General features: G+C 35.9%; 1 protein-coding gene across 1 annotated transcript in view; it reads right to left on the bottom strand.

The window, feature by feature from the left end:
* Mtpn (myotrophin) overlaps window positions 1-20829 on the bottom strand; it is a 34986-nt gene extending 14157 nt beyond the window's left edge. Inside the window, exons 1-3 of the mRNA XM_026398567.2 lie at window positions 20474-20829; window positions 6309-6422; window positions 5392-5475 (exon numbers count right to left, since the gene is read on the bottom strand). Of these exons, the coding sequence (XP_026254352.1) occupies window positions 5392-5475; window positions 6309-6422; window positions 20474-20545 (270 nt within the window). The 5' untranslated portion in view covers window positions 20546-20829. The remainder of the gene's footprint in view (window positions 1-5391; window positions 5476-6308; window positions 6423-20473) is intronic.
* Window positions 20830-26429: the final 5600 nt, after the last annotated feature.

Raw genomic sequence — 26429 nt, 5'->3', positions numbered from 1 at the left:
AGTATCTCTAGTAACAGGATGATAATACGATGATATATAATAAAAAATTAAGTATGCTGTCTGTCAGTTTATTTTTGTAATCTAAGAATAAAACTAATTATAATGCTTAAAGTTCTCATTAAATTTTCAATTAATGGTATTTTGATTTTTGATGTTAAGATACAACATTCTCTGCCACTCTCCCTTCTTTATGTGGCACTGAGGATTGAACCTAGATGTTCTCTATCACTGAGCTACACCTCTAGCCCTTTTTATTTTTTGAGACAGGGTCTCACTAAGCTGCTCAGGCTGGCCTTGAATCTGCGATCCTCCTGCCTCTGTAATCTGTAATCCCGAGCTGCTGGGATTACAGGTATGAGCCACTGTGCAAATGTAGTATCTTTAAAGGATTGACAATAGAAACACTGCTCCACAATCCCCTAGAGAGGATTATTTAGAAATGGTTTTCCCTAGGATTAGGAAGCAAGAATACTGGACCCCTTAAAAATCCTTTATTATCAATTATGTGTTAAGAAGGAATTTTAGTAAGTGCTAATATTATATAAAGTTTAATATGCAATAAATATATTAATTCACATTAATATGTATATTATTAATATAAGAAATGTCCAACATGATAATGTACTGATGCTTTAGGCAAACAATTATTTCTTATAGAATTGTTTTGTAAGCACAAAAGTAGACTAAAATGTCACATGTAACTTGAAAATAAATTAATTTTTGAATTTATGAAAGTCTATCAGATAATTATAGTTCAAGAATACTACTTTTATAAATATCGTGCTCATTGCATCTTTCTATGAACCAGGTATTTGTGATTTTAATCAGTTTAGAAATGAACGAACGACAAAAGTCCTAGAGCACTGTCCTATAAGCTTGTGTGTGATTGTATAAACTAATAAAAACTATTTGAGAAATAAGTGCTTGCATAATAGAACTTGTATCACTTGGGAAGAACTGTTTTGTCATTGAGGGTTGAGGTTTTAAAATGATGCATAATATAAACTCTAAAACTATATATGAGCAACAGCAGTGGTTGGCTGGCAAACTATGGCTTGGATACTTGTTTTTATAAATGAAGTTTTACTGGAACAAAGCTGTGCCCATTTATTGATGTACTACCTATGGCAGCTCTGGAGCTGCTGTGGCAAAGTTATACCTGCCATACCAGGCATATGTGACTCTTCAAGAAAGTTTGGCCACCTCTGTACTAGAGGATATTTTTAAACTGTATTTTAAATATCACCCCCCCTCAAAAAAAACCCCCAACCCTTCCTGGTTAACATTTTTAAGGCAAAAAAGGAGTACTTTATTCAACTAAGATAATTACAATTCTAAATGACACATGATTACACAGTCTGTTCTTGTTTTGATAAAAACAGGCTGAAGTGTACTGGGCTTGGCCTTTATTCTGACTGCTGTGCTCCTAAGTTCCACTTCTCTACCAAGGATGTCTGTTTTACACACCCAGTACAGCTTCTTTCTTATGCTCTCATTCTTCTGCTGCTGTTACACTTCCGAGGGTGCTACTTGAGATTCAATTTTAGTCTGTTTCACCTGCTTCTCCTTTTCCTTGTCTTTTCTCATCAGTTTTGTTATATTTCTCATATGCTCTGGATACTCATACACCAGGAGCTTTTGAGTGTCTGTCTTCTATCTTATATGTTATTATTCACCAATTCTTCAGTGCTAGTTAATTTTCATTTCATATTTTAATATTTGTTTTGATTTATTCAGGCATTAATTTCTTTTTATTATTCCTTCTTGTATCTGCTTCTTCCTGAAGTGCATCCAACTTATCATTCCACTTGGTGCTCAGGAGTACTGAGCTCCTCTGGGCCTGGAGAAGCCCTAGAGAAGCCCTGGATCAGCTCCTACCTTTTTGCTTTCTTGTGCATATTTAGAAACGTTTCTTCTTTGCCCCTGTCTTTGCCTGCTTTCTATCTTTCAAGGATTTGCTGTTTCTTGTCTAATGAATCCCCTCTTATGGTCCAAAGCAGATACTGATTCATTCACTTTAAAAACACTTTTTCTGTCACTGGGGACAAAAAAGGGGATAGTAGAACATGAGCTCAGACATCAATCTGAATTCCTACATCTGTTAATCTCTACATTTTTCTAATTTCCCAACTCAACAATTAAACATCATGCTGCACGAAATTTTACCTGCAAATATGTACAGGCTCCATTTCTTATAACTGCCCTAATTTTGAAAGGCAATCTCAAGTAGTAGAAAGAATATAGGTTATTGAATCATACATCTTAGAACAAATCTTGAGTTCATTACATTGTTTGGCCTTCAGGCAGTCAAATTTTTCAAAGATATACAGTTTCCTTATCCATAAAGTGGAGATAATATACCTATGTACTTGAATTGACAGTAAATTATAAGTGGTATAGTATATCATTTACACTTTGATTTAAAATATTCTAGCATTTTTTGTGTTTTGTGATCCTCTTCCATTAGTTGTGATCCTACTGTTTCTAAATTGCTGTTTATTTTTTGTTTTCTTTTGTGGAAAAGTAAGCTTTATTTCAAAGTAATCCAAGAAGAGAAGAGCCCTCAAGGGGAACACATTTACAAACTGGATGGGAGCACACAGATACTGTATCCATTTGGCAAAGGCTCAGTCAGAAGTCTCAGCATAAATTGCTGTTTATTATTCTGTCTTTTTTCCTATGCTAATAATGATATATATCAGCTGGATAATATATTAGCAATGTCAATGATTCTGGAAGCCGTAAGAACTCAACTGTGACAAGAGGCAGAACTGGACTTAATACAAATATTAATTGTAACTTTTTTTAAAAAAAATATTTTTTAGTTGTAGCTGGACACAATACCTTTATTTTACTTATTTATATGTGGTGCTGAGGATCGAACCCAGGGTCTCACATGTGCTAGGTGAATACTCTACTGCTGAGCCACAACCCTAGCCCTGATTAACTTTTAAAAGATGGGGAATAGCCCTATTTTAGCAATAAGGATTTTTCAAAGAGGACAATTGGTTTTAAAAAAAATTGGCTAACAAAACCATAGCATGTCCATTAAAGAAGATCACACAATAAAATCAAAGTAATTAATTCTGAGAAAGCAGAACTAAAAATTTCTATGCTGCTTTCAAAAAGTTTAAAGAATTCATATAAAACAAATAATGGTTCTAAAGGGTTACAGTCAACCTTCCATCAATAGAGCCTTCTCTGAATGTCCTTTATTTGCCTACAAAAACAAGGCTCAAACTCAAACTTAAAGAACGATATAAACAAAAGAAAAAACAAACTGCTTAAAAGTTATAATGATTTAGCAACACAGTACATACGTGTGTGTGTGTGTGTGTGTGTATGAGAGAGACAGAGAGAGAGAGAGAGAGAGAGAGAGAGAGAGAGAGAGAGAGAGGGAGGGAGGGAGGAAGGGAGGGAGGGAGAGGGAGGAAGAGAGAACTTTTTAAAGATAACATATCAGGGCCTAATGTACATAAAATCAGCTGGACTTTCAGGAATTCTTTATTTTAGAAGATTCCATAACAATGAAAACTTACAACCACAAGGTTTCAATAAGCTAGAACACTGTGTTTGGAGACTAAGGTCTACAAAGCAATGATTTGGGCCCTCTCAAGCACAACAATAATTATGTTTACCTAGGAGGAAAAAGATGACTATCAGAAAAAGAGTATTTACTCTGATATAGATCCAGATACAGCTAAAAGGAAAGAGCATGCTTAGGGGTAATGCATGTAGTATAAAAGGACCCCACAGAAGTTTTTATTTTCAGAGAAAACCCTTGGGTGAGCAGAAAAGGTCAAAGGAAGAGGGGAAAGAGGAGCCATTCAGTTCTTTTAGTATATGCTCAGCTAGCAAACAGGCAGAGGCCATGAGAATTAAGTGACACTGAGGAGGAACAGAGAGACAGACATCCGATCTTGGTCATGTGGCTTAAACCCAGGGTCACATTGGGCCTCAGCTGTACAGTTATGAGTCAATAAGCTCCCTTTAATTTGTCTGTCTATGCTGGGTTTAGGTATCTGCAATACAGATAGTCCTTACTAATATACTATTGGAATTATATCAGCCTTTCATGAATTATCAATCTATATTTATAGCCTGATTGACTACTGGAAACATGTTTTTGATATAGTAAGCAAGAAATATTTCCCCAGGGTTGAAGCTGGAAAACATAATGACTGGAAATCTTTGTGAGCATACCCTATCACAGAAGCTGTTCCATCATAGTAGCAAAGAAAAACATTTCCATTTATTTTGTTTTTTGGGGGACCCATACCATTTGTAGCATGGTATGTAGTACCTAAAAACTGCTGTTAATATATACCCAGAAAACAAAACAATAAAAACCACATATTTAAAGAAATCTAATAATTGTGTTTAATAGGAAGCTAAGCATAGAAAAAATTTTCTAGTTTTAGAGGACCTGAATAAACTGACTTACAACCATATCTTTAAAAAGTTGTCAACACAATGTTAGAAATAAAAGTGCCACCTCTTTCCCAATTCTCTTCATACCTTATTGAAAGGAACACAAAATCCTCTTTCAGTCTTAGTTATAATAAAAGCTACTATTTATTGAGCACTTATTTGGTGTCAGGCACTCTGGAAAATGCTTTATATACATTTATTCATTTAATTTCTATTCTTCCTTACTTTTTTTTTTTTAAGCAGGTCTTATTCTAAGATCCCAAATGAGTATATTATGAATAGCATTTTTCAGAGAATGGTCATAGAATGGCAAGCTTGGAATTAATATTGGTGTCTTATTTTATAAATATTTCTTACCTTCCAACATCTAATATAGCTAGAATGTCTGCTACTAATTGGTTACTTCCTAAGGATGGATTCTGGAAGCCATTAATATTAATAGCAAACACAAAAAACAAAACAAAAAAAACCATTGGAAATCTCCAGATTTACCACTATCTCAATCATATCAAGCAACGAGATGACTTAGAGTGTCCTTACTTACAGCAAAATGCCTCTAATGATCTTGCTTAGTATGGACTATGGAAACTGAAACTTAATATCAAACCAGTGCTACTCAAAGTGTGGTCTGTGATCCAGTGCCAGGCCATAAACTGTTACTTATCCATGATATTTTCTACATCCCTAAGTATAATGTGCTTATTTCAGCTAACTTTTTTATAAGATTTTCTTGAGGAAGAGACTAGTCCAAGCTCCTTTCCCACATGCCCACCAGGAACTGAAAACAGTTTGTGGACCAATTATTTTGAGTAAAACCATTGTAGATCTCAATTTTGGATACTACCTCAAGTTTTCTATCCTGTAGGCATATGAAATTAAGAAATTAACAATTAAATACTTAGCTTAAATAGTTGCACAGTAATGGGGGAAAATTGAATAAAAATGAGCAAATAACCTCACCTTTGAGAGAAGCAATTTCACACAGGAAACATGACCCTCATAGACAGCAGACAGAAGAGGGGTGATATGATGTTTATCTGGAGCCTATGAAATGACAAATAAAGAAAGAACCTTATCCTCTTTTCATTTCTTCTTTCTACATCTGAGGCAGGGAATTCTTGAGAATATTCATGATTAATAAACAGTCATTTGCCTCCACAGAATAAGTTTTTAGTCTCTTAGAATGGTAACAAGTAGCTTTGGAAGTTTGCATAGTCAAAGGAGTGGGCTCTTACCTCAGCTCAAATCTTACATCTGCCACTTACTGTGTGTGATTAGTTACTTAGCCTCTGTGAGCCTAAGTTTCCTACTACTGTAGAAATGCCAATGTGGTCCAGGAAGGAAGAGATGAATAGACCATAGCACTTTCCCTGAAATGTGAAAATCTCATCTTACTTCCTATTATGGTTACTTAAACAACTTTCTTAAAGTCTGAAATGCAGAAGTTATAACAGGCTAGAGTCCAGAGATGACTGCTTCTGTCTGATTACTTGATTACTGACCTTTGCCCCACAATCCCGTTTAAATGTAGACTATGACTACAGAGTCCTATGTTCTACTACATGACAGCATTTGCTACGTATAGACAGTGCTAACTCCTCAAGATTTAGAACTTAAAAGCAACAGCCAAGGGGGAAACATGAATCCTTAGTTTATTAGCTTAAAAAAGTCAGTTTGTTTGGCTTACTTTTTAAAAATTCCAACTATATTTTGAAGTTACAGGAAATTTGGCATAAAAAATTCAGCAGTATTATTAGAAGAGGTTTCTGTGGGCAACTATTTTACAAATCTATAGAAAACCCAAATTATATGTAAAAATTTTTCCTAGAACAATATACGTTATATATGTTATGTATTAATGTATACTCTTTACATACATTAATATCTGCTCCTTTCAGCAGCAGAAATTCCAGGATTTCAAGCTGTCCACAATCTGCTGCATAATGAAGAGGCTTCCTTCCACCTTCTAGTGTCCGATTGACGTCTTCTCCCTTATAAGAAGCCAAATGAAAACGTTTATTCCGATAGAAGATCGAAGAAAGAAAATGAAGAACAATTTTACTTTCTTAAATTTAGGCTTAAGTTTCATGAAACAATTATCTTTATTACAAAGTGAAATAAAAACCTAAAATGAAATTTTGCATGTTAACATACAGAATTGTAGTAATTCAAATCATGATTAGTTAAACTGAAAACAATACACAATTAATAATACTAAATGTAATGAAATATATTACTGTGCCCCTTCATCTCTAAGGAATTAAAAAAATATAATGTGAATGTGACCACAAAAGAAGTTCAGGTACTGAGATTCTGTACATTTCATATAATATGCCCTTTAATTCTATAAAGAAAGCAATGCTATTTTTTGATGGAGGCAGCTATCATTATCACAAGTATTAGCTATTAGGAATTCAACAAAATAAAATTCATTTCATTCTTTCAACTTTTACTAAAGTCCCATTGGACAGCAGACACTGAACTTGGTGCTGGAAAGACAATGGTGAGCAAAATCAAACATGGCTTCCAACTGCATAGAGCTTACCTTAACATCAAGTGCATGTGTAGGAGATATTAATAAAATAACCATACAATGAAATATATAATTTCAAAATGTAAGTGCTATAAAAAAACCCCAGGACTATACAAATACTTATCAAAAGACCATGACTTAATCTTAGTAATGGATGAGATATAGGGTCAGAAAATGAACTTAAGCCCTCAAAACGTAGTTTCCATTCATTGAGGATTAAGAGATTTTTACAACAATAATTAATTTTTTCTACTGACCAGCTACTATGTATTTAGTACTGTGCTATATGCATTATTTCTAATCTTCAAACTAACCTAATAGGATAGAGAACTTCTAATACATGAAAAATCTAAAGCTGAAAAGAGGTGACTCCGTAACGGTAGAGTTCTACACTCTTTCTCTTTCTATACCACCATGCTGCTTCAAAACTCAGTATTTGTTCCTTCTCTTTTAAGAAGAGTTCAGATTTTATACAATAGGTGGCATAATCTTATGGAACACTATTGTATATACAGTCTGTCTTTGATAGGTCAGTTAAGTTTTACCTACCTGTCCCTGGAATGCAGAATTCCCTAATGGAGTGTTTAGTATTTTTTTAAATGACAGATCTTTTTAAAATGAATGCTATGGTCCCTCTTTTCCTATCTCTCTCTTTTTGTATGTTCCTTCTCCCTTTTCTCATCCTCAAAAGTCCTTACTCAGGATGTAACTCGGCAAAGAAGAATCATGTATTATTTATTGGTGATAACATTGTATAAAATAGTACTAAAATTATAAATTGCAGCATAGCAATGAATTCAAATGTAAAATCTACCAATTAGGGGCAAAGCAAACAAAAAAGGTGGTAATACTTATCTGGAATTTTACAAAGTACAGGAAAATAGATGACACAACAAAAAAGGAAGAAGGTCAAGACAAGTATGGTGGCACATGCCTATAATTTCAGAGACTCAGGAGGCTGAGTCACAGGATTCCAAGTTCGAGGTTAGCCTCAGCAACTTGTGAGGCCCTTCGCAACTTAGCAAGACCTGGTCTTAAAATTAAAAAAAAAAAAAAAAAAAATGCTGGGGATGTAGCTCAGTGGGGGCGGTTTGGAAAATATAAAGTCAACTTGCTTTCTTACTCTACATATTTTCTAAAAAGTTAATGGGTACACCAACCAAATACATCAAACTCTCCATGTTAAAAACTCATCTCAAAACAATAAATGATAACAAATCTCAAGATTAAATAAATACATAATGTATCCTCTTGAAATAATTTAAATGTTTTAAAGAATAGTTCTTTATTACTTGTTAAAATCCACAGTAGGGAGATCCTGACCAAAGTGAATGATTACCATTTGTAATCTAACACATCAGTTACCTCAGACATGTTCTGAGGGGGATATTTTCTCTGAGAAATTATTACAAAGTACAATTTAATGACAGAGAATGCAGAAAAGAAAATTTTCTTGCAGGAAAAGAAACTGTTTACAGAAATAAAACAGATGTAAATCTTGTTTAAGAATGGTAATTATAAAATAAAACTAAATCATAGATTTTATCTGTAAAAAATTGTTATCGTAAAGCTATTTAAGATTCTGGAAATATATATTCCAATTACAAGTTCATTTTAATTTTTAATACTTACCAGTATCACATAGAACTAATGGGATGAAAAAAAAAATGTGAACCAGAAAAAAATTTAAGTGCAAATGAAATACATAACTTGACAAATGTTTTTAACTAATAAAATATCTGAAGTATTTACCTTTCTGACCAACAACAAAAAAAAAATGTTTAATATGTAACTTGTGATAGTTAAGGCCTCAAACCTTACCTTGAAATAACTTAAAGGATTTTTTTCCCTCAAAATAACTGTTAAAATCATTTAAATTATGGAAAATTTGATTTTGTAGTTTTATAAAGCTGATTTACTAGGTAAATGCACACTTAATTTTTATGATATATTGTGACAATAAATGTGAATAGGTTAATTTCTTCTTTGGAAGAGAAATTTTCTCTATTTCTAATTGAAATCATGGTATTTAAGAAAAGTTTTTATTTGTGGTATAAAATAAAAATTTTAATAATTAAATGCATATATTTATATTAAGAAAGATTACCAAAATTAAGAAACTTCTTTCAAAACATTAAGGTGGTACTCAAGTTTGCAGAAAAAAACCTGATATGATCAGAAAGTAGCTTCGTTTATAAGACATGAATTCATGGCTCCATAGTTGGAATTTATTCTTAAAATCTTATGAAGCTGGGAAATATCAAGTATCTTGATTCAATGCTTATGTCCAAAAAGCTATATTTCTAAATAAACCTGTAATGTGAGAGGAAGGGATAAAAAGGGGGCAAGGTGGGGGGTAGACAACAGAGGAGAAAGAAGATAAAAATTCAGTCTCTTAAATTTCAAGGTATAATGTTACAAATCTATTGAGTGAGAAGAGTGTTAAGGTTTCTTAAGAATGTTTTTCTGTAACCATGATACAGAATGATAACCCGAATATATTTTTTTCATACCCTGTATTTCTGACATAATTGCTTCACTGTTTTTGGTACCCTGTATTTTTAGAAAACAAACTAAAGGCAAGTTCATTTACTGCCTTGAAACAAATATTATTCTACCAATAGGATGACACATTTTTTAAAAAAAGACTTCATAAAAATTTTAGCAAGATATGGCTTGCTCCTCACTGTGTTTACTAATTTTGCAAAGAAGTATAGACCTTCTATACTGAAAATATATATATATATACCCTCAAAACTGAAAAGAGTCATCTTTTCAGTTTTGAAAATTTCAATTTCTATCTATTAGTTCAAATGTATATGTTCTTCCCATTTTTTGCTGGTTCAATCACAATGTTCTACTATAGCACCTCATCTTCAAATTTTTTCCATCTATGAATTTTCTTTGTAGTTCTAAAATATTTCAATGCAAAAAGAGAACAGGAATACTCTTTTGGATCAGAGTTAAAATCTTGTCCTTCTACTACATTAGCTGTAGGACTTCAGGCAAATTACTTAGTTTCCATTTTCCTGACTACAAAATGGGAATAAAGCCTACCTGCTCAGTTGTCAAGAATTAAATTATAATTATGTACACTGTACCTGGAACAGAGTGTTCTCAAAGAGAAGGCATTCTGTTCCCATTATCTGTTTTTTCCTCTTTCCACATTCTCCCCCAACCCCCGCCCAGGGGGGAAAAATATTTACTGGGAGTAATCAGTTGTAAATAACAAAATCTTTAAAATAATGGTTAATAGGATAATAGTGTAATGTGCAGAAGTGAAAGCTATATTTATATATAAATTCAAGTCACCTAAAATGTCATTGTTAATATTTAGTGTAATTGAGTATTTCAGATGAGATGTAACATTTAAGATAAGACTATAAAGAATCAAAAAGACAAATAAAACAATGTTATGAATTGAAAAAACTGAAAATATTTAATCATTATTAGAATTTTCCTATAATATTAAATTGCATTATAAATGAAAAGCTGGAAGAGAGAGGAAAACATTTTTTACTCTTAATCCTACCACTCTAAAATAGACACTGGTATTATTTTGGTATGCATGCTTCCAAATTTTCCCCAAGCACATATATTCTTATTGAATTCCAAATTTGATGTTCTTTAGTGCTGATTCTCTTTTATACTGGAATCAAATATGAATTTATCTTGGCTCTTTCTGTTCTTTTTATATATTTGTAAGTTTTCAATAAAATGTATAGTTAGTTGCTTTCTAAGTTTTGTCCATAATTCATGTATTAAATAAGGAAAATAATTTATTCAGAATCCATAACGATCTTGCTGTTTTCCTGCATACTCTTTTTAAATTTTTTATTTTTTGGTGGACACAACATCTTTATTTTATTTTTATGTGGTGTTGAGGATTGAACCCAGCGCCTTGCACATGCCAGGCAAGCGCGCTACCACTTGAGCCACATCCCCAGCCCTTCCTGCATACTCTTAATGAACTTCCAAAGAAAACTCATCCTCAGAAGTACTGTTCCTAGTGTATTCCAGGCACTGTAGATGTTCAAATGATATCTGCTGAATGAATTATGCATAAAACAGTGAAAACTGTGCTAACTATCCTCCTCTTTCACTGTTGGGAGCTAGAAATCAAGTGAGTTCACAGAACTGGTACCAGGCTTGGGGAAAAGATTCTGGAATATTTTTGGTAAACATTTTGGCAGTTGAAAAGATTTTGCAGAATTTCCTTTCTATAATTTTTTTTTTTTTTGTGGCACTGGGGATTGATGGGACACCCTTAGAATTTCATTTTAGTTTATGAATCAATTAGTTCCTATTTGTATATTTACAAACAATGACCCCTAATTTTCAGAATAATTCTAGATCTCATTTACAATCTAGGTTCTGCACTTTCCTTTTAGAGCACTTCATTCAAGTTCTCTTTCTCTTCTACTGAATTTACACATGACTTTCCCTCACTTTTCTTTAAGATTCATCTTTCAACCTAAGGATTTCTGAGTTGGATTTTTTGAAATGCTCATCCCCAAAACACTTTTTACATTGTGTTATACATTTAAATTTTAGATCTCAAAAAGCTGAAGAAATAAAATTTAGTTTATTAGACAAATTAGTTTTTCTAATTTCAATATTTTGAAGGGGTGAACAATCTGACTAGTGGGCCACATTTAGACTACCGCCTGTTTTGTAAATAAAGTTTTATTGGAATACTAGCAACATGCTCATATTTATATTTACTAGCTTGTCCTTTACAAAACCATTTGCCAAACCCTGCCTTGGCAAATAAAGTTTTATTAGAATACTAGCAACATGCTCATGTTCATATTTACTAGCTTGTCCTTTACAAAACCATTTGCCAAATTCTGCCTTGGCTTCTCTTATGAACTTTTACTTAGGAAATGATCTACACAGACAACACCACAAACAGAAAATTTCTACTGCACAGTTGCAATGTGTAGGCATTACTTTGTGAATTTACATTTACTATCTCTTAAAACTACAAAATATATGAATTGGATATTATTATAATCCATTTATAGGTGAGAAAGCTGAGGCTTGATAAAATTAAATATCTTGGTCAAGATTAATAAGTGGGTAAGGTCAGGAATAAAACTCTTTTCCTCTGAAATGCAGGGCGAAAGAGTAAGCAATTTACAGAGAGCTTTAAAATAACAAATGATAAAGAGGGGCCACGTGCTTTTATTTGTTATAAGTAATGTGGCATTTAAGCATAGGTTTTAATATATTTTTCACTAATATCAAGAAAAAATGCACTAATGGTTCTTACTCTTCATAGACAATAGCACAAAATCTATCTTTACTTTTAGACTGTGTGGTTTTAAAATCTCTTAATTGAAATTCTAAAATGATGAAGCTGGCGTGTACAATAATGTAGAAACGCTGGACAGAGTTCACTAAGTTTAAAACAACAAAGAATTTGAAAACTATTTCTAAGAGAGGAAATGAAAGAACATCATTTATACTAAGAACATCTGTTACAAAGAGGTATATGGTAAAGCAACTTTGGAAACAACAAAGGACTAATTTCTGCAAATACCAACCCAACCCAGATTTAACTAAATTATAAGGCTGATAACAAGCAATGTGATAATTATTTGGAATATAAAAATAATTTTTATCTTCAAAAAAATCCATGGTATATCGGGAAGACTGGCAGGTAAAAATAAATAAGGGGTATTTAATTGCAAGCAACAGAAACCAATTCAGACTAATTAAAAGAAGTGTAATGCATTAAAACATACTAAAAGTAGCTCCCAGAATTGCTGGGAAAGCTGAAGAAATGAGCAAGAAATAAAGAGAATTAAAAGTAAGAAACAAAAACCTGTCATAGAAAGAACTACCTGGGCATAGAAGAGATTTCACAACTGGCATTCCACTACTGTTTTTGAATATCAGATGTTTTATTGCTACCATACATCTTTTACTGTGCCTGAGTCTTTGTACTTGGCTCCAGACATAAGCATTCAAATGGTCATATTTGGGTTATGAGCCCATTTCCTGTGTTGGCAGGAGAAAGCAATTTATTTGTTCTTCTTGGCTGTGTTGTGGTGGGAGCCAGGTCCTGCATCTCATCAAGATTCATAGTAGAGAACTCAAGGACAGGATGGGGCTTCAATTGTTGGGAAGCCATTTATCTTATCCCACAAGATAAATGCTCTCCTATGAACACTGAATCTTAAATCATGACTTGCAGATTATTTTTTAGGGGAGAGTCACTGAGTTGTCAAGAAGCAAAAAATGGTAATAATTGATCCTATACCTATAGTTCTTTAACCAATCATTAAGACAAAACTCTTTTGGAAAGCTCTAAACTTGAAGATACATTCCACAGAGCAAGTCACTGTTTTTCAGATTCAAGTCACTGACTTCTCAGATCAGGAGCTCATAAACTCTGAAGTTTATGTACCTCTACAATAAAGAATAAGCAGTTAAAAAGATCTGTATTATATACCACAATGGCGTAAATGAGGGATTAACTGCACGAGAGGTTATGAAATGGTATGCAAAACCAAATAGCCATGAACAAAACCTTTAAAAACAAGCAGTGCTATGGTTTGGATGTGGTTTGTTCCCCACAGGTACATGTGCTGAAAGCTTGGTTCTCAATGTGGAGTTGTGGGAGCTAACAGAACTTTTAAGAGGCAGGGCTTAGAGTGAGGGCCTTGGATCAACTGAGGGTGCTGCCCTTGGGAAGGCATTAAAGTGGTTCTCTGACAGGGTTATTAAAAAGGCTATAATAATATGCCATGATGTGACAGCCAAGAAGGCACTCACCAGAACTCAGTCAATGCCAGCTCCATGCCCTTGAACTTCCAGAACTGTGAACTAAATAAGCCTCTTTTCTTAATATTAAATGTGTTTCAGGTATTTCATTATAGCAATGAAAAAGTTGACTGATACAAGCAGATGGAGTGGAGCGAAAAATAATATTCCAAGAGAGAGTAAATAAAGCACTTCATTAGAAAACAATAGTGTGGTGGAAAGAAAATACCCATTTCAAGATCAGGAAAAGTGAAATAAAGTCCCAACCTCAATTAGCAGTATGACTCTGGTCAAGGTCTTTAACATCCAATTTTTCCCTATCTATAAGAGAGGTGGACTACATTTTAAGTAGTCTTGCTCCTAAACAAAACAAACTTACAGTTATTATCATTAATAGCTAACATACCTTGCCACTTACCATATTATAGACAGAATGGTATATAATTTCATAAACTATATTCCTATTTCATGCTTTACTTCAAAATAAGTAACATGGACACAATATCCATGTCACAAGACTGTCATAGAACAATGACAGATATATCCTCAAAAGTTGTCAAGATATGTGCATGTGCATACATATGCACGCGCGTGTGTATTTATACACACACACACACACACACACACACAAAGATGATCTACTATAAGGTTGTTCAGTTGCAAAAATAAACTGGAACCAAAATATTTATCATAAAGAATTAGTGAAATAAATTATGACATACCCATAAAATGGAATATTGTACCCCATTTCAAAAAAGGGTAATCAATAAATTTCAATATACTTCTTTAAGATAAATTAAGTAATTTAAATAAAACAAAGTGCAGGTATGGCTATAAAATCTAAATGGAGAAAATGGACGAGTAAGTAATTTTTAATGTTTTTCCAAAATTAATTACCTTGTTCACAGGGTCTCTTGATAGAAGGTCCTTTCTGTCCTAACTGTTGCATTTTCCAATTTGTACTGGAATTAATAGATTCTATGTCTTAAAGTTAATAGAAGTTATCTAGATGTAGAATTATGGGCTAATTTTTGTTTTCTGTACCCTTTTCTGTCTCTAAGACACTTAGTAAGTTTTCCATATTAAAGGAAGAAATCACAAGTAGGAGGAATATGCAATGAAACTTTTTTTATATTATTCAATAGTTTTTACTCAGTCACCAGCCCCGCTATAGGAAAAGCAGTACAAAGTGATAAATGTTAACAACTGAGTCAAAAAAACAAACAAAACACCAGGAAGCAACCTAAAGCCAATCAAAAGACAGATTGAATCAAGTTCTCTTCTAAATTGGCTATTATATTAGGAAAGCGAAAAATGACCCAAATAAGTCTAGAAATTTGTAGATTAGAGCTGATACCTTTCTCAGGTTCAAGAGATCCTATTCTCTCACATGGTGCACAATTGTTGCTTTTTAAACCTATCAGAGAGCCAAAGGCAGATGTAATTAGAATGGGGGATGGAGACGGAAAGGAAACCACAGAGAAAGGGAAGTTAGAGACCTGATGTATAGTATTTCACAGCAAGTGAAACAGAAGTACATGTAAACAAGAGAGTACATATATCAGACCTGCTAGAGATTTTAAGGCGCTACTCATCACCTGAAGCATTCACCTGAAAAAGTGTCGGATCTTCATATCAGAGAGCTTATCTTTAAGCAGTCTCAATGGATCATTATGATCCCCCCCAATTCTTTAATATTTAATATTTTTATATACAATATAGTGTGCCCCGAGAAGGTGAAGGGTCAAGTGGCTAATAACAAGGAGTTCTGAAGCTCCTTCAGCACCCATGGAACTGGGTTCAAGTCTCAGTTTCACCACCCAAAAACTTTAATGACTTTGGGCAAGTTATTAAATCTTTGCCTCAGTTCTTCATCTCTAAAATGGTGTTAACTTATTAATTACATTCATGGGTCTATGTGAAAAGTAAATGAAATAATACATAAAATACACCACAAATGCTCAAATTTAAACTGCTCTGAATAGAAATCTCAGTAGTTACTAGTTTTGTCCTAAGGCCAAGAGTCACAATTTTAACCTTTTCTGGACTGTATAAGATTACAATTAGGAACCTAAATTATAAAGTAAAATTATGACTGTAAGTACAGAAGAAGTTCCCACAACCTATCAATCATTCTATTTATAGACACACCTTGAGCAAAGACAACTTTTGGTGAAAATTTGAGTTTACAGAAAACGATTGTGTACTAATTATTTCCAAATTGTTACACTTAAAATTAAAAAAAAAAAGCTATTTTCTATGTCTTCATAGTCAGAACTAATTTGTCCTGCCTCTTGCAAGCCCCTCTCCTATTTTTCTTAAAGTGCTTATAAACTGTTTCAAGAAACTAGATAATTTATTTCAAAGCAGACCAGTGTGGTTAATTAAACAAGAGTGTGTGTGAGTGTGTGTGTGTGCGTATAGGTTTTCAACTCAGACATCCTTGAGTCTGAATCGCAGTTAGGCTACTTAGGGTGTGACCTTGTCAAATTACTTCTCTAAGCTTTGATTTCCTCATTCTTAAAATGCTAATATTGAAACCCTATGGTATAAGCAAATGAAAACAAGTAAAATATCTTTCAGAGTGCTTTTTACAACATAAATTAACCAGTCAATGGTAATTACTATTACATAGTTTATTGAAATCATTGTGAAGAATGAAAAGAATTCCCAGGAATATAAAATTTTATTGTGTGAAGTTTTATGACACTATATTGGAGATTCAAAGATGAAAAAAAGTACAGCATCTACCATCCAGAATCTCAGAGCTTAATGAAAGATTATATATATATATATATACACACACACACACACACACACACACACACACACACACATATATATATATAAGCAAAATCACAGCAAAATGTTAAGTGGAACAGTAAAAACAGCAAAGCTCCATTTGAAGTTGAAATGTTTTTCTGGAAGAGGTGATATGCTAAGAAGATAAATGAGTTCACTAGCTTCGGGGCTAGGGACTGAGGTGGAGCCAACTTGGTCAAGGAGAATGGAGAGTACATGGAAAGTAATCCTGCTTTCTGTAAGAAATACTATGGTAAGTTCTGGAGCACAGGGCAGGCCTGGGTCAGATCATACTGGCCTAATATGCCAAGCCAAGGAGGAGTTTGCCCTTTTTAAATTAGCAGTGGGAATCACGAGGATATCTTAAGAGAAGGAGATTGAATAAAAAAGATAACGTGCTTAGATTCACATTATAAAGAGATTCCTCCAGGTAAACTCTATAAGTTGACCAGGAAGGAGATGTGGGGAGGGGAGACCATAACCAAGGAAAATACTATTCAGGTTGGAAAGCAGCAAATGACCTAAAATAGCAGTGCTAAGAATGGAGAGTGAGATGCAGATGAGAGAGACGAAGAGGTAGTCTTGACAATCCTCAGAAATTGGAGAAATCTCCTAATTTCTAGTTTAGGTGAATGGTTGGTTTATGAGGTCACAAGTCAAAAGGGAGACAACAGCAATAGAAAGTTTTCGAGAGGAAAAAAAGCTCATTTGGAATATGAACAGAGGTATCCAATAGGCAACCTGGCATTCAGGTAGTGCCAAAATTAATTCCAGCGAGAGAAATTAACATTAAGACGGAAATAGAAGACAGAGGAGAAAATGCTGTCACCCAGATGCAGCATGTAGATCAAAAACTGGGCTGTGAGTATCCACTATAGCTGTTCAGGCTATTTTTACTTTCTGTCTTTCTCTTGTTTTCCAATTGGACTACCAAATTTTATGTGAGATGTTACTTGTAATTTGCATATTACTTTAAAAAGCCTGAGTGTGTTTTCACATAAGTCTACTAAATATAGATGTTTAACTTCCCTGAGCACTGAGCTCAACTTTTTTAGCTACTAGGCCCAGCCTAGGTCTAGTAGTGTTTGGTGTCCAATAAAAGTAGATAAATTAACTAAACATGGCCTTTAGGTCATCTGAGAAGGCAAAACATAGTGTTCAAAAACTTTAAATTGCTTCAGATGTCATTTTAATGTTATAGATAAACATTTAAGATAGCAAAATATACATTTTTCTCTACACTCTGCTTTTTTCATTTGGAAACATGCAATTTTCAGTGGTTTTGGAACTCTAAAGTCAAGAGTTCAAAAGCTCACTCAACATCAACAATTAAGACTATATTTCAAGGTTCTGTAGAAAAGTCAGAAGCAGATAGGGAAGTATAATTACTGAATTTTCAAAGTATTATATAAAAAAAAGGAAACATACTAAAATGCTACTTAGTTCGTTCTCATATGTTAACAGTGCAAAAGATCTTACAAGAGTATTTTAAAGTCACTACTCATAATGAAAACTAGCCCAGTCTGGGTGTTTCTTTAATACTTTATACACACTTAGATAAAGGTATATCCTATAAACCAAGAAAATAATGAATGTTCACAAATTGTTAGATGAAAAATGTGAGTTGATGACTAAATACAGAAGGTGGTTGCCGAGTAGAAGATGCCATGCAATAAGAACTTGAGTGTGAATTGACACTAAGGGAATTCAGTCAGTATAAAACCAGAATGTTACGTTTTTAAAATTAATTTTCCTTATTTACAAAGTAAAAGATATTAAGACCTACACTTCTCGATGAACAACACTAAGAAAGCAAACAGCTCAATGATCTGTTCATAGGATTAAATTAAAGTCAAACCTTTATGGATAAACCAGTTCTCAATGCTTTTTTACATTTATTTGAATGTCTATCCTCCCTCTCATGCACATCTCTTTTATTAAGATAGCAGGCAGTTTAAGTGGTAATGTGGGTGGGGGGAGGTCAAGCTGAACACAACAACCTAACTTTAAAAATGACCTGGAAATAAGTTAGATCCATTCACTTTTATTGTCACATATTTACATTAAAGTTTTTGTGTGATACCATTCTTAGTGCACAATTTATCTGCCTGAATATAGATCTTGGGGATGTCCTACTAGAAAGCTTGTATTATATGCTGTCACAATTATGTTTGGATCGTGACTGTATGAACCAGTTCTGGAGTCAGCAATTTAGTTCTGGTTTTATCATACATGATCTCTATAATTCGGGATTCCTTTCGTAAGTACCCTTTAACTCAGTAATTTTATCTGTAAAATGGGGCTAATAGACTTATTTCACAAGACTCACAAGGAAGATGTAAAGTGAATCAGGAAGACACTACATAAACTGAGTTATTTTCTGTAGCTGTAAATTCAGTTAGTACTTATCAACTTTCTGTATTTCAAATACCCTAGATTCCACCCTGACAGGAAACCAAAGTACTACAGTGTCCCACCACTGGTAAATTTTTCATAGACTGAAGTGCTCCAAGTAATTTCTCTTTTTTTAACCTTACTTTGAAACAGGCAATAATTCAGATTTCAGCCTGCCTCTAGGTATGAAAGCAGTAAATAGAAAGCAGCTTTGCAAATAACAATTAAGCAGATCAAATACATGCAAAAAGTCTAAACTGTAATGCAGTTAAACAGAGGAAAAACCATCAGCATTTGCCTTGCACAATCAGGCAAGTTTTATGAAACTCCGTTTTGCTTACTTCCTAACACAGACCACTAAAGTAGTATATCAGTGGTCATACTAATGAAACTTAGGCCTGGTTCTCACACTTTTAAAGTTGATCAGGTCCCAGTGATGCACCCCTGTAATCCAGCAGATGGAGAGATTGAGGTAGGAGGTTCTTGAGTTCAAAGCCAGCCTCAGCAACTTGGTGAGGCCTTAAGAAACAGCCAGACCCTGTTTCTGAATAAAATTTTAAGAAAGAAGAGGGTGGGGGACTGGGGGATGTGACTCAGAGGTTAAGCGCCCCTGGCTTCAATCCCCTGTACCCAAATAAAGTTGAACAAGATACTTTTTCTGTTTATATCATAAAATTACACTTTTGTTTTGGAAGACGGTTAACAAATTATCATCCACCAATCACATTAAGTTCTTTTATAATTACAAAATGCGCAGTTTCAGGATGCAAAGGCAGGTTAGCTTGGAACTTAAAAAAGTTCACCACTCCACCACAACGTGGATTCAGTTTGACATCTTGGGCTTCGCTTTGAGTTTGGCTTTCATAATCATGATCTTACCCCCCAAAATATACTGTGCACGACTATTACAAAAGTAAGCACTTCAGACGAATCAAGGAGGAAGATGGAGTAACCAAAGTTAACGTGCTTGTTGAAAAACTATTCAGATTTCCTCCACACTCCAGATGCCAACTGATGACCTTACCACCTGAGGCACGTGTGTGGGGCGGGGGGGGGGGGAGAAGAGGAAAAAGGCCACACCCAAAGTTAAGACTTCACAGTGAAGTGATACCAAGTTTCAGAATTTTAACTATTGCTATTTTCAGTACTCCTTTTCACGGTCAATGAGTTCTTTAAATTCCTATCAGGCCCAAAGTCAAAGAAAAGGTTCCTATGACCCCAATTACCTAGGTTACTAACAGTAATGGGCACGTCCAAGATGGAGAATTACTTCATTCAAAGAAAGATTTGAGTAACGCTGGTGTAGAAGAGGGCCCTTTTCAAATGATGAGTGCTCAGCGGAGGCTCAGAGCCAGTTGCCACCTCCCCTCCTCCAAGGCGTTATGAAGACAAGAGACTGACTGTACCAACGCAGCAGTCACCTGGCACAGGCCACCAAGTTACCCAGACCCTTGTCTCCGCCTGGACGCTCCTCGGCGACACTGCCGCCCCCGCCAGCGCAGCGCCCATCGGATTCCTCAACCTCATGTCCACCCCGCTTACCTTGGCCACATAGTCCTTCACCTCATCCAAGTCTCCGTTTTTCAGGGCCCACATGAACTCCTTGTCGCACATCACAGCAGCGGGGCGGGCCGCTTGGCCGGGCAGCAGAAGAGGGAGGCGGTGGCGGCAGCAAGCGGATACCGCCGCACGAGAAGGAGACGGGCCGCCCGAAGCCGGAGAGGAGGAGAAGAGAAGGCGAGTGAGGCTGCCAGGCGGGCGAGGCAGTTGGCCGCGGCCACCGTTGGGGCGGGAGAAAGTTCTTTTGCGGCCACCGGGCCCAGCAGAGGAGGTTCCGCCTCGCCGAGAAGAAACGGGAGCGTTTACACTTCCGGTTCACTCCCAGCTAGGACCCTCCCCGAACTTCCTCTTCCTCTTCCCCACGGCAGAACGCCCCGCTCCGGACCCCGCCCCTACAGGCGGTGGCGCGATTGCCCTTTGTGCGCAGGCGCAGTGGCCACGCGGGCCGAAGCCGGTGCCGAGGGAGGAGCGGGGGCGATTGGGCAGGGCCGAAGGCTGAGTGTAGCGGATCCTGCCCAAGTCAGGTCAGGCAGGGATGAGGCCTAGGAGTTAGAGGATTTTGGGTGGAATTAGGACGTTTCTGCACCACCATAATTAGGCAAAGTTTTATTATTATTATTATTATTATTTTGGCGGTGGGGGGGGGGCAAATACAAGATCTTGGAGGACATCTTGCTCACCTAAAAAATGTCCAGAAGTGTTTGATTTGGATTGCTTACCTTTTTTCTTGCCTTTCTTTTTGCTTCAAGCCAATTTTAAAACACACACACACACACACACACACACACACATACACTCACACAACTGTACCACGAGACAGGTTTACTCTGCCTTGTGGCATCAAATTGAATTCCCAGTCCTGTACGTCAGTTGCTGGTCAGGAGATTTGTTAGTTCGTTCATTCCTTCTTTCCCTCTTCTCTCTCCCAGTCATTCTTCCTTCCCTTCTTCCCCCTTCCATTCCTCCTTCTTTTCCTCCACTAGGTAATATTATTTGGGTGCCAGACTCTGGTAGGCACCAAGAAGATAGGATAGAATAAAGTATTCCAAAGTATTCCAAGCATTAATGCTTCTATTCTCATATATCTTGTCTTCTGTCAGTCTCAGGAAAAATCAGGCACATTTTACCTTAGGGTGTTTATGCCCATTGTTTCCTGTCTGAAATATTCATTTAATTCTCACTCCTTCAGGTCTCAGTGAAAATGCTGCCTCTTCAGAGAGGACTCCTGAGACCACCCACCTAAGATAGGTCCCTCCATTCCTTCTGTCATATAGCCAGTTTTCATCCCCCAACATGGTACTTATCACAAATGTTTTCATTATTTTTAATATCTGTTTTCATAGGTATTCATGGTATTCCACAAATATTTCCTTTTGCCTGCAATTCTGTATGCAAGAGAGAATTGCTCTTCCTGGCTTCTTTGTTGTTGAGTAACATCATGTAACTAATTTTGTCCTGTTATATGAGCAGAAGTAATATGAGTCACTTCCAGGCTTGCTAATGCAAGACCCTTCAGAGTATGTTTCTTCCTTCAGCTACAGCAACCAGCAATATTCAAGATAGTGGATACATAGTCAGTCTGGGTCCTAAGTGAGCTCTCTCAGGATGCCCCACCAGCCCATGATGGCTATGAAGTATCAACAAGAATAAAACTTTTACTGTTTTAAGAGATTTTGGCAATTATTTCCGGGTGAGCCAATCTTGATTCATACAGAAATTATTGCCCAGATGGGGATATTACTAGAATAAAAAATGTAAATAAACTGCCTTGGCTTAGGAACCAGGTAGCACAAAACAAAGAGAGTAATAGGAGGAGGCATAAAGATGGTGATTCATATTTCCAGGTGTTAAACATTTGGTGAAACTCCTGTTCTAGCATGGCGAAGCATGGGAGGCAAATAATGTGCTCCATAAACTTGAAGCTGTAGTGGAAGAGGCTAGAAATGGAAAGCTGGTGTCATGTGTTGGTAACTATTGATTACATAAAATAACACAGGAAGAGATCAGTCCGGGAAATAATTGTCCAGCTTGCAAGTAGAAATGAAAATGATTGTAAAGCCTCCAGAAATTTGGAGACTTGCCCAAGTGGAAGATGCAAGTGATTCTCATCCTCAATCATTAAAAAAATAAAACTGAGCAACAATTGGTGATTAGAACTCAGACTTGTGGCAAGAACCAAATCCTTGATTAAGGTGGTGTTCAGTGAAACTCTTCAGTTTGACAAAATGGTATAGTTTTTCCCATGTTAAAGCCTGATAGGCTGAAGGTACCTACAAGAAAAAAATAAATAAGAAAGTTGGATCTCAAAAATTATAGTGGCTGGGGTTATGAGTCCTGGAGCTGATTTGGATCAAATGTAGAAGAAACTGACTAAATTTTTGAGAGCAATGCCAAAATCAGTCATATTTATAAGAACTGTAAATAGTTTTGAAAAAACCCTGGACCTCCTTAGATAGGAAGCAACCCAAGAAAACTGCTCACACTCCCAGAAGAATATGTTCTCCAGTGTCTACTTGAGATAAAGACGAGTAGGATTGTGGAAAAGAAGTGCCCTTCTATAAAGTGTAGCTGAGGACCTCCAGAAGCGGTATGCGGTGGAGCACTGTACCATGGATCACAACTGGGGTTTAATCAAGGAACGTGTCCTGCCGTGGAGGAGCGGATCCTTCACTATCTGCCTGGGCAGGATTCCAGAATTTAGATAGACTAATGATTGCTGCCATTCTTCCTCTTTTTGAATGGGGGTGGTGATTATGGTTATCATGTTCCTGCTCTACTGTTATAGGGTAGGTAGAAGGGAGGGATATTTCATTTATTTAGTTTATGTGTTTTCAGATCAAGAAAAGACCAACTACTGTGAGGCCCTAACTTTGAGATTTATACTGTGATAGTAAAGAACTTTTCTGGTTATTTCCCTGGAAGATGGTATGTATATGTTGTACACATGGGAAGAAGGGTAAGCCCATTATATGAGGATCAGAGGGCAAAAGTCACCATTAGGGCACTTTCTGGCCCCTTAGTGTTTGAGTGGGGATATATGACTAGTTCTGACAAATGAGCTATGAACAAAACATTTAAACTTTGACTGCCATTATGAGTCTGCAGTACCTTCTTTTCTGGTAGAGTTGTAGCCCTCAGCCTGGGTTGTAGAGTAACTGGCAAGCAGATTCCCTTACCACCTGTGGTAGGCATGTAGCATCATTTAGAAATAAATGTTTTTTGTTTAACACCACTCAAATTTCAGGGTTTGTATTTTATGGTGAAATAACCTAGCCTATCTTGGATAATATAATTATTTATCATCTGCCTCTTGCATTAGGAAGAAGAAAGTTATAGTCCGCTTGGCTAACTACTTGGTACTTATACAAATATGTGGCATTTAGATGAAAATCACAGGCTGGGTGGCTAAAACAGCAAGCATTTGTTTTTTATAGTTTTGGAGGCCCGGAAGACCACAATCAAGGTGTCAGGGGGCTAGTATGGTTGGGTTTTGGTGAATGCCCATTGGTGGGGAGAGAGAGGAATAGAGAGGATGGGGAGAGAAATGGAGGGGTGAAGAGGGAGAGAGAATGAGAAAGGAGGGGAGACGGAGGATGGGAAGGAGAAAGCTCTTTTGTTTTTTATAAGGACACCAATGCTATCATGAGGATTCCATCCTCCTGACATAATTACCTCTCAGAGCCCTACCTCCACATACCATCATATTGGGGATTAGGATTTCAAAATGTGAATTTTGGGGAGATGCAATCATGCAGTTTATAACACAGTTTTAATGAGGATCAGAATTTTTTATCTTGCTATGAGTTATATTCAAGGTATTATCATTACACCTGGCTCACAGTAGGTGTTCAATAAATATTTCTTGAATTACTGAAAGGATGAGTTTTCTTAGCAGAATTAAGGGCTTTAATTAAATTCATGCCTGAGTGGACAATCACCTTATTTTGCATGGTGGGAGGGAAAGAGAACACTGAAAACAGGATCTAAAGATTCTTCCAAAAGAAAGAATTTTAAGCTTTACTTCAAAACATAAATAAGAAGAATGATCATAAAGATGATCATGAGAGTTTTAACTGGAGTTGTGTTATTTCCATATTACAAAATTAAAATATTAATGCATGCTTATTTAAAAAAATTTTTAAAAACTTCATTGTGTATAGAGTAAAAAGTGAAAACATACTTTACTGCAGTTCCTAATCTCCTCCATACAGGGTCGCATAGATAAACACCAACATTGTTCAGCAGAACTGGTAAACTGTGGTGCATACTTCTGATTTCAGATAGGAAAAGCATGGCAAGGGGTTTTATAGGTGTCTTATGTATACATATATACAGGCTGTATACATATATGTATAGATATATACAGGATATATATAGTAATGAATCAAGTATTGATCATGGTATTCTCTGAATTGTGGAATCATGGTGATTTCTTGCTTTCTTCTTTACACTTTTCTGAATTTCCTAGTTTTCTATAGACAAATTCTAATTTTCCAACTAGGTGGAGCAGAACTTGTGTCCAATGCAGTTGAGGGAGTTTCAAGCCATTACAATAAAAAAAGTTCTAAAGGTAGAGGAAAAGAAAGAGCATTGATGGCACAGGTCTACTAAATAGTCAATGTAGTAATATGCATTTACAACAAATAATCAATTCAATAAATTTTATTCAGTGCCCAACACTCTTTTGGGGGTCAAGAAGAAAGTGTTGACTAAGGATAAGATCTCTCTTATCATGGAGGTAAGTATTCTAGTTGGGAGCTACTTAGTAAACAAGTAAATTAATAAAGTAATTTAGATAGTATTAAGTGCTATGAAGAAACTAAAGAGAGTGTGGTCAGAACAAATGTTGGTGGGGGCAATGTTAGCAAGAGGGACGGTCAAAGGCAGCCTGTCAGAGATGGGAACTGTTGAGACTTGAATGAGGAGGAGCAAGTCACTCAGCCTTCTGCTGGCAGCACTCTCCAGGTAGAAGGAACAGCAATGACAAAGGCCCCGGCAGGCATGGGCCTGGGAGAACCGCGGGTTGGGTGGACTTGGCTGGTAGAAACATGTAAGCAAAGAGTCCAGGCAAGTTCTGACTATGGTGTGGGCCTGCTGAATGTGTTGTAGGGATTTTCACAGGAAGAAAAGGGTATGACTGTTATGGTTTAGATGTGGTGTTCCCCAAAAGCTCAGGTGTAAGACAATGCAAGAAGGTTTGGAGGTAAATTCATTGGGTTATAGCCTTAACTTAATCAGCAGATTAATCCCTGATGGGATGAACTGAGAGGTAACTAGAGGGTGGTGGGGTGTGGCTGGAGGAAGTGGTTCTTTGGGGGCATGGCTATGGGGTATATATAGCCATGAGTTGGTCTCTCTATGTTCTGATCACCATGTGAGCTGCTTCCCTGTGCCACACTCTTCCACCATGATGTCCTGCCTTACCTTGAGCCTCAAGGAATGAAGCAGGCCTTCTATGGACTAAGACCTCTGAAACTGTGAGCCCTCAAATAAACTTTTCCTCCTTTAAAATTATTCTGGTTAGATCTTTTAGTCACAGCAGCAAAAAAGCTGACTTAAATAATGACCTATAAAAAACTACTGACGAACTTTTCAAATGTGGTAAGGATAGCTGCAGTGCTCAAATGGCATTGAAACCACACAGAAAGACTACAGGAGTCCAAAATTCAGTTTCCCATTTCTCTTTCAATTACGTAGATTATTATGTAGATACAGTGTCATGAGTGGCTCAAACCCTGATAGTTAAACAATTTCAAGATGAGGAAACAAGTGAACTGTTAAAGACAAAACATTATCCACTGGAAAACAAGCAGTTTTTCTTTTTGTTAATCCACACCTCTGTGAAATCTGGTACCAGGTATCGCTATTCACCTTTGCCAGTTTCTGAATTTGAAGGCACATTCCTAGACTTCGATGAATTATTTCTGAAATGTTGATT

Source organism: Urocitellus parryii, chromosome 3 (assembly GCF_045843805.1).
Source record: "Urocitellus parryii isolate mUroPar1 chromosome 3, mUroPar1.hap1, whole genome shotgun sequence".
NCBI classification, from domain to species: domain Eukaryota; kingdom Metazoa; phylum Chordata; class Mammalia; order Rodentia; family Sciuridae; genus Urocitellus; species Urocitellus parryii.
The sequence above is the reverse complement of the archived record's forward strand: the minus strand, read 5'-3'. Positions and strand labels throughout refer to the sequence as shown.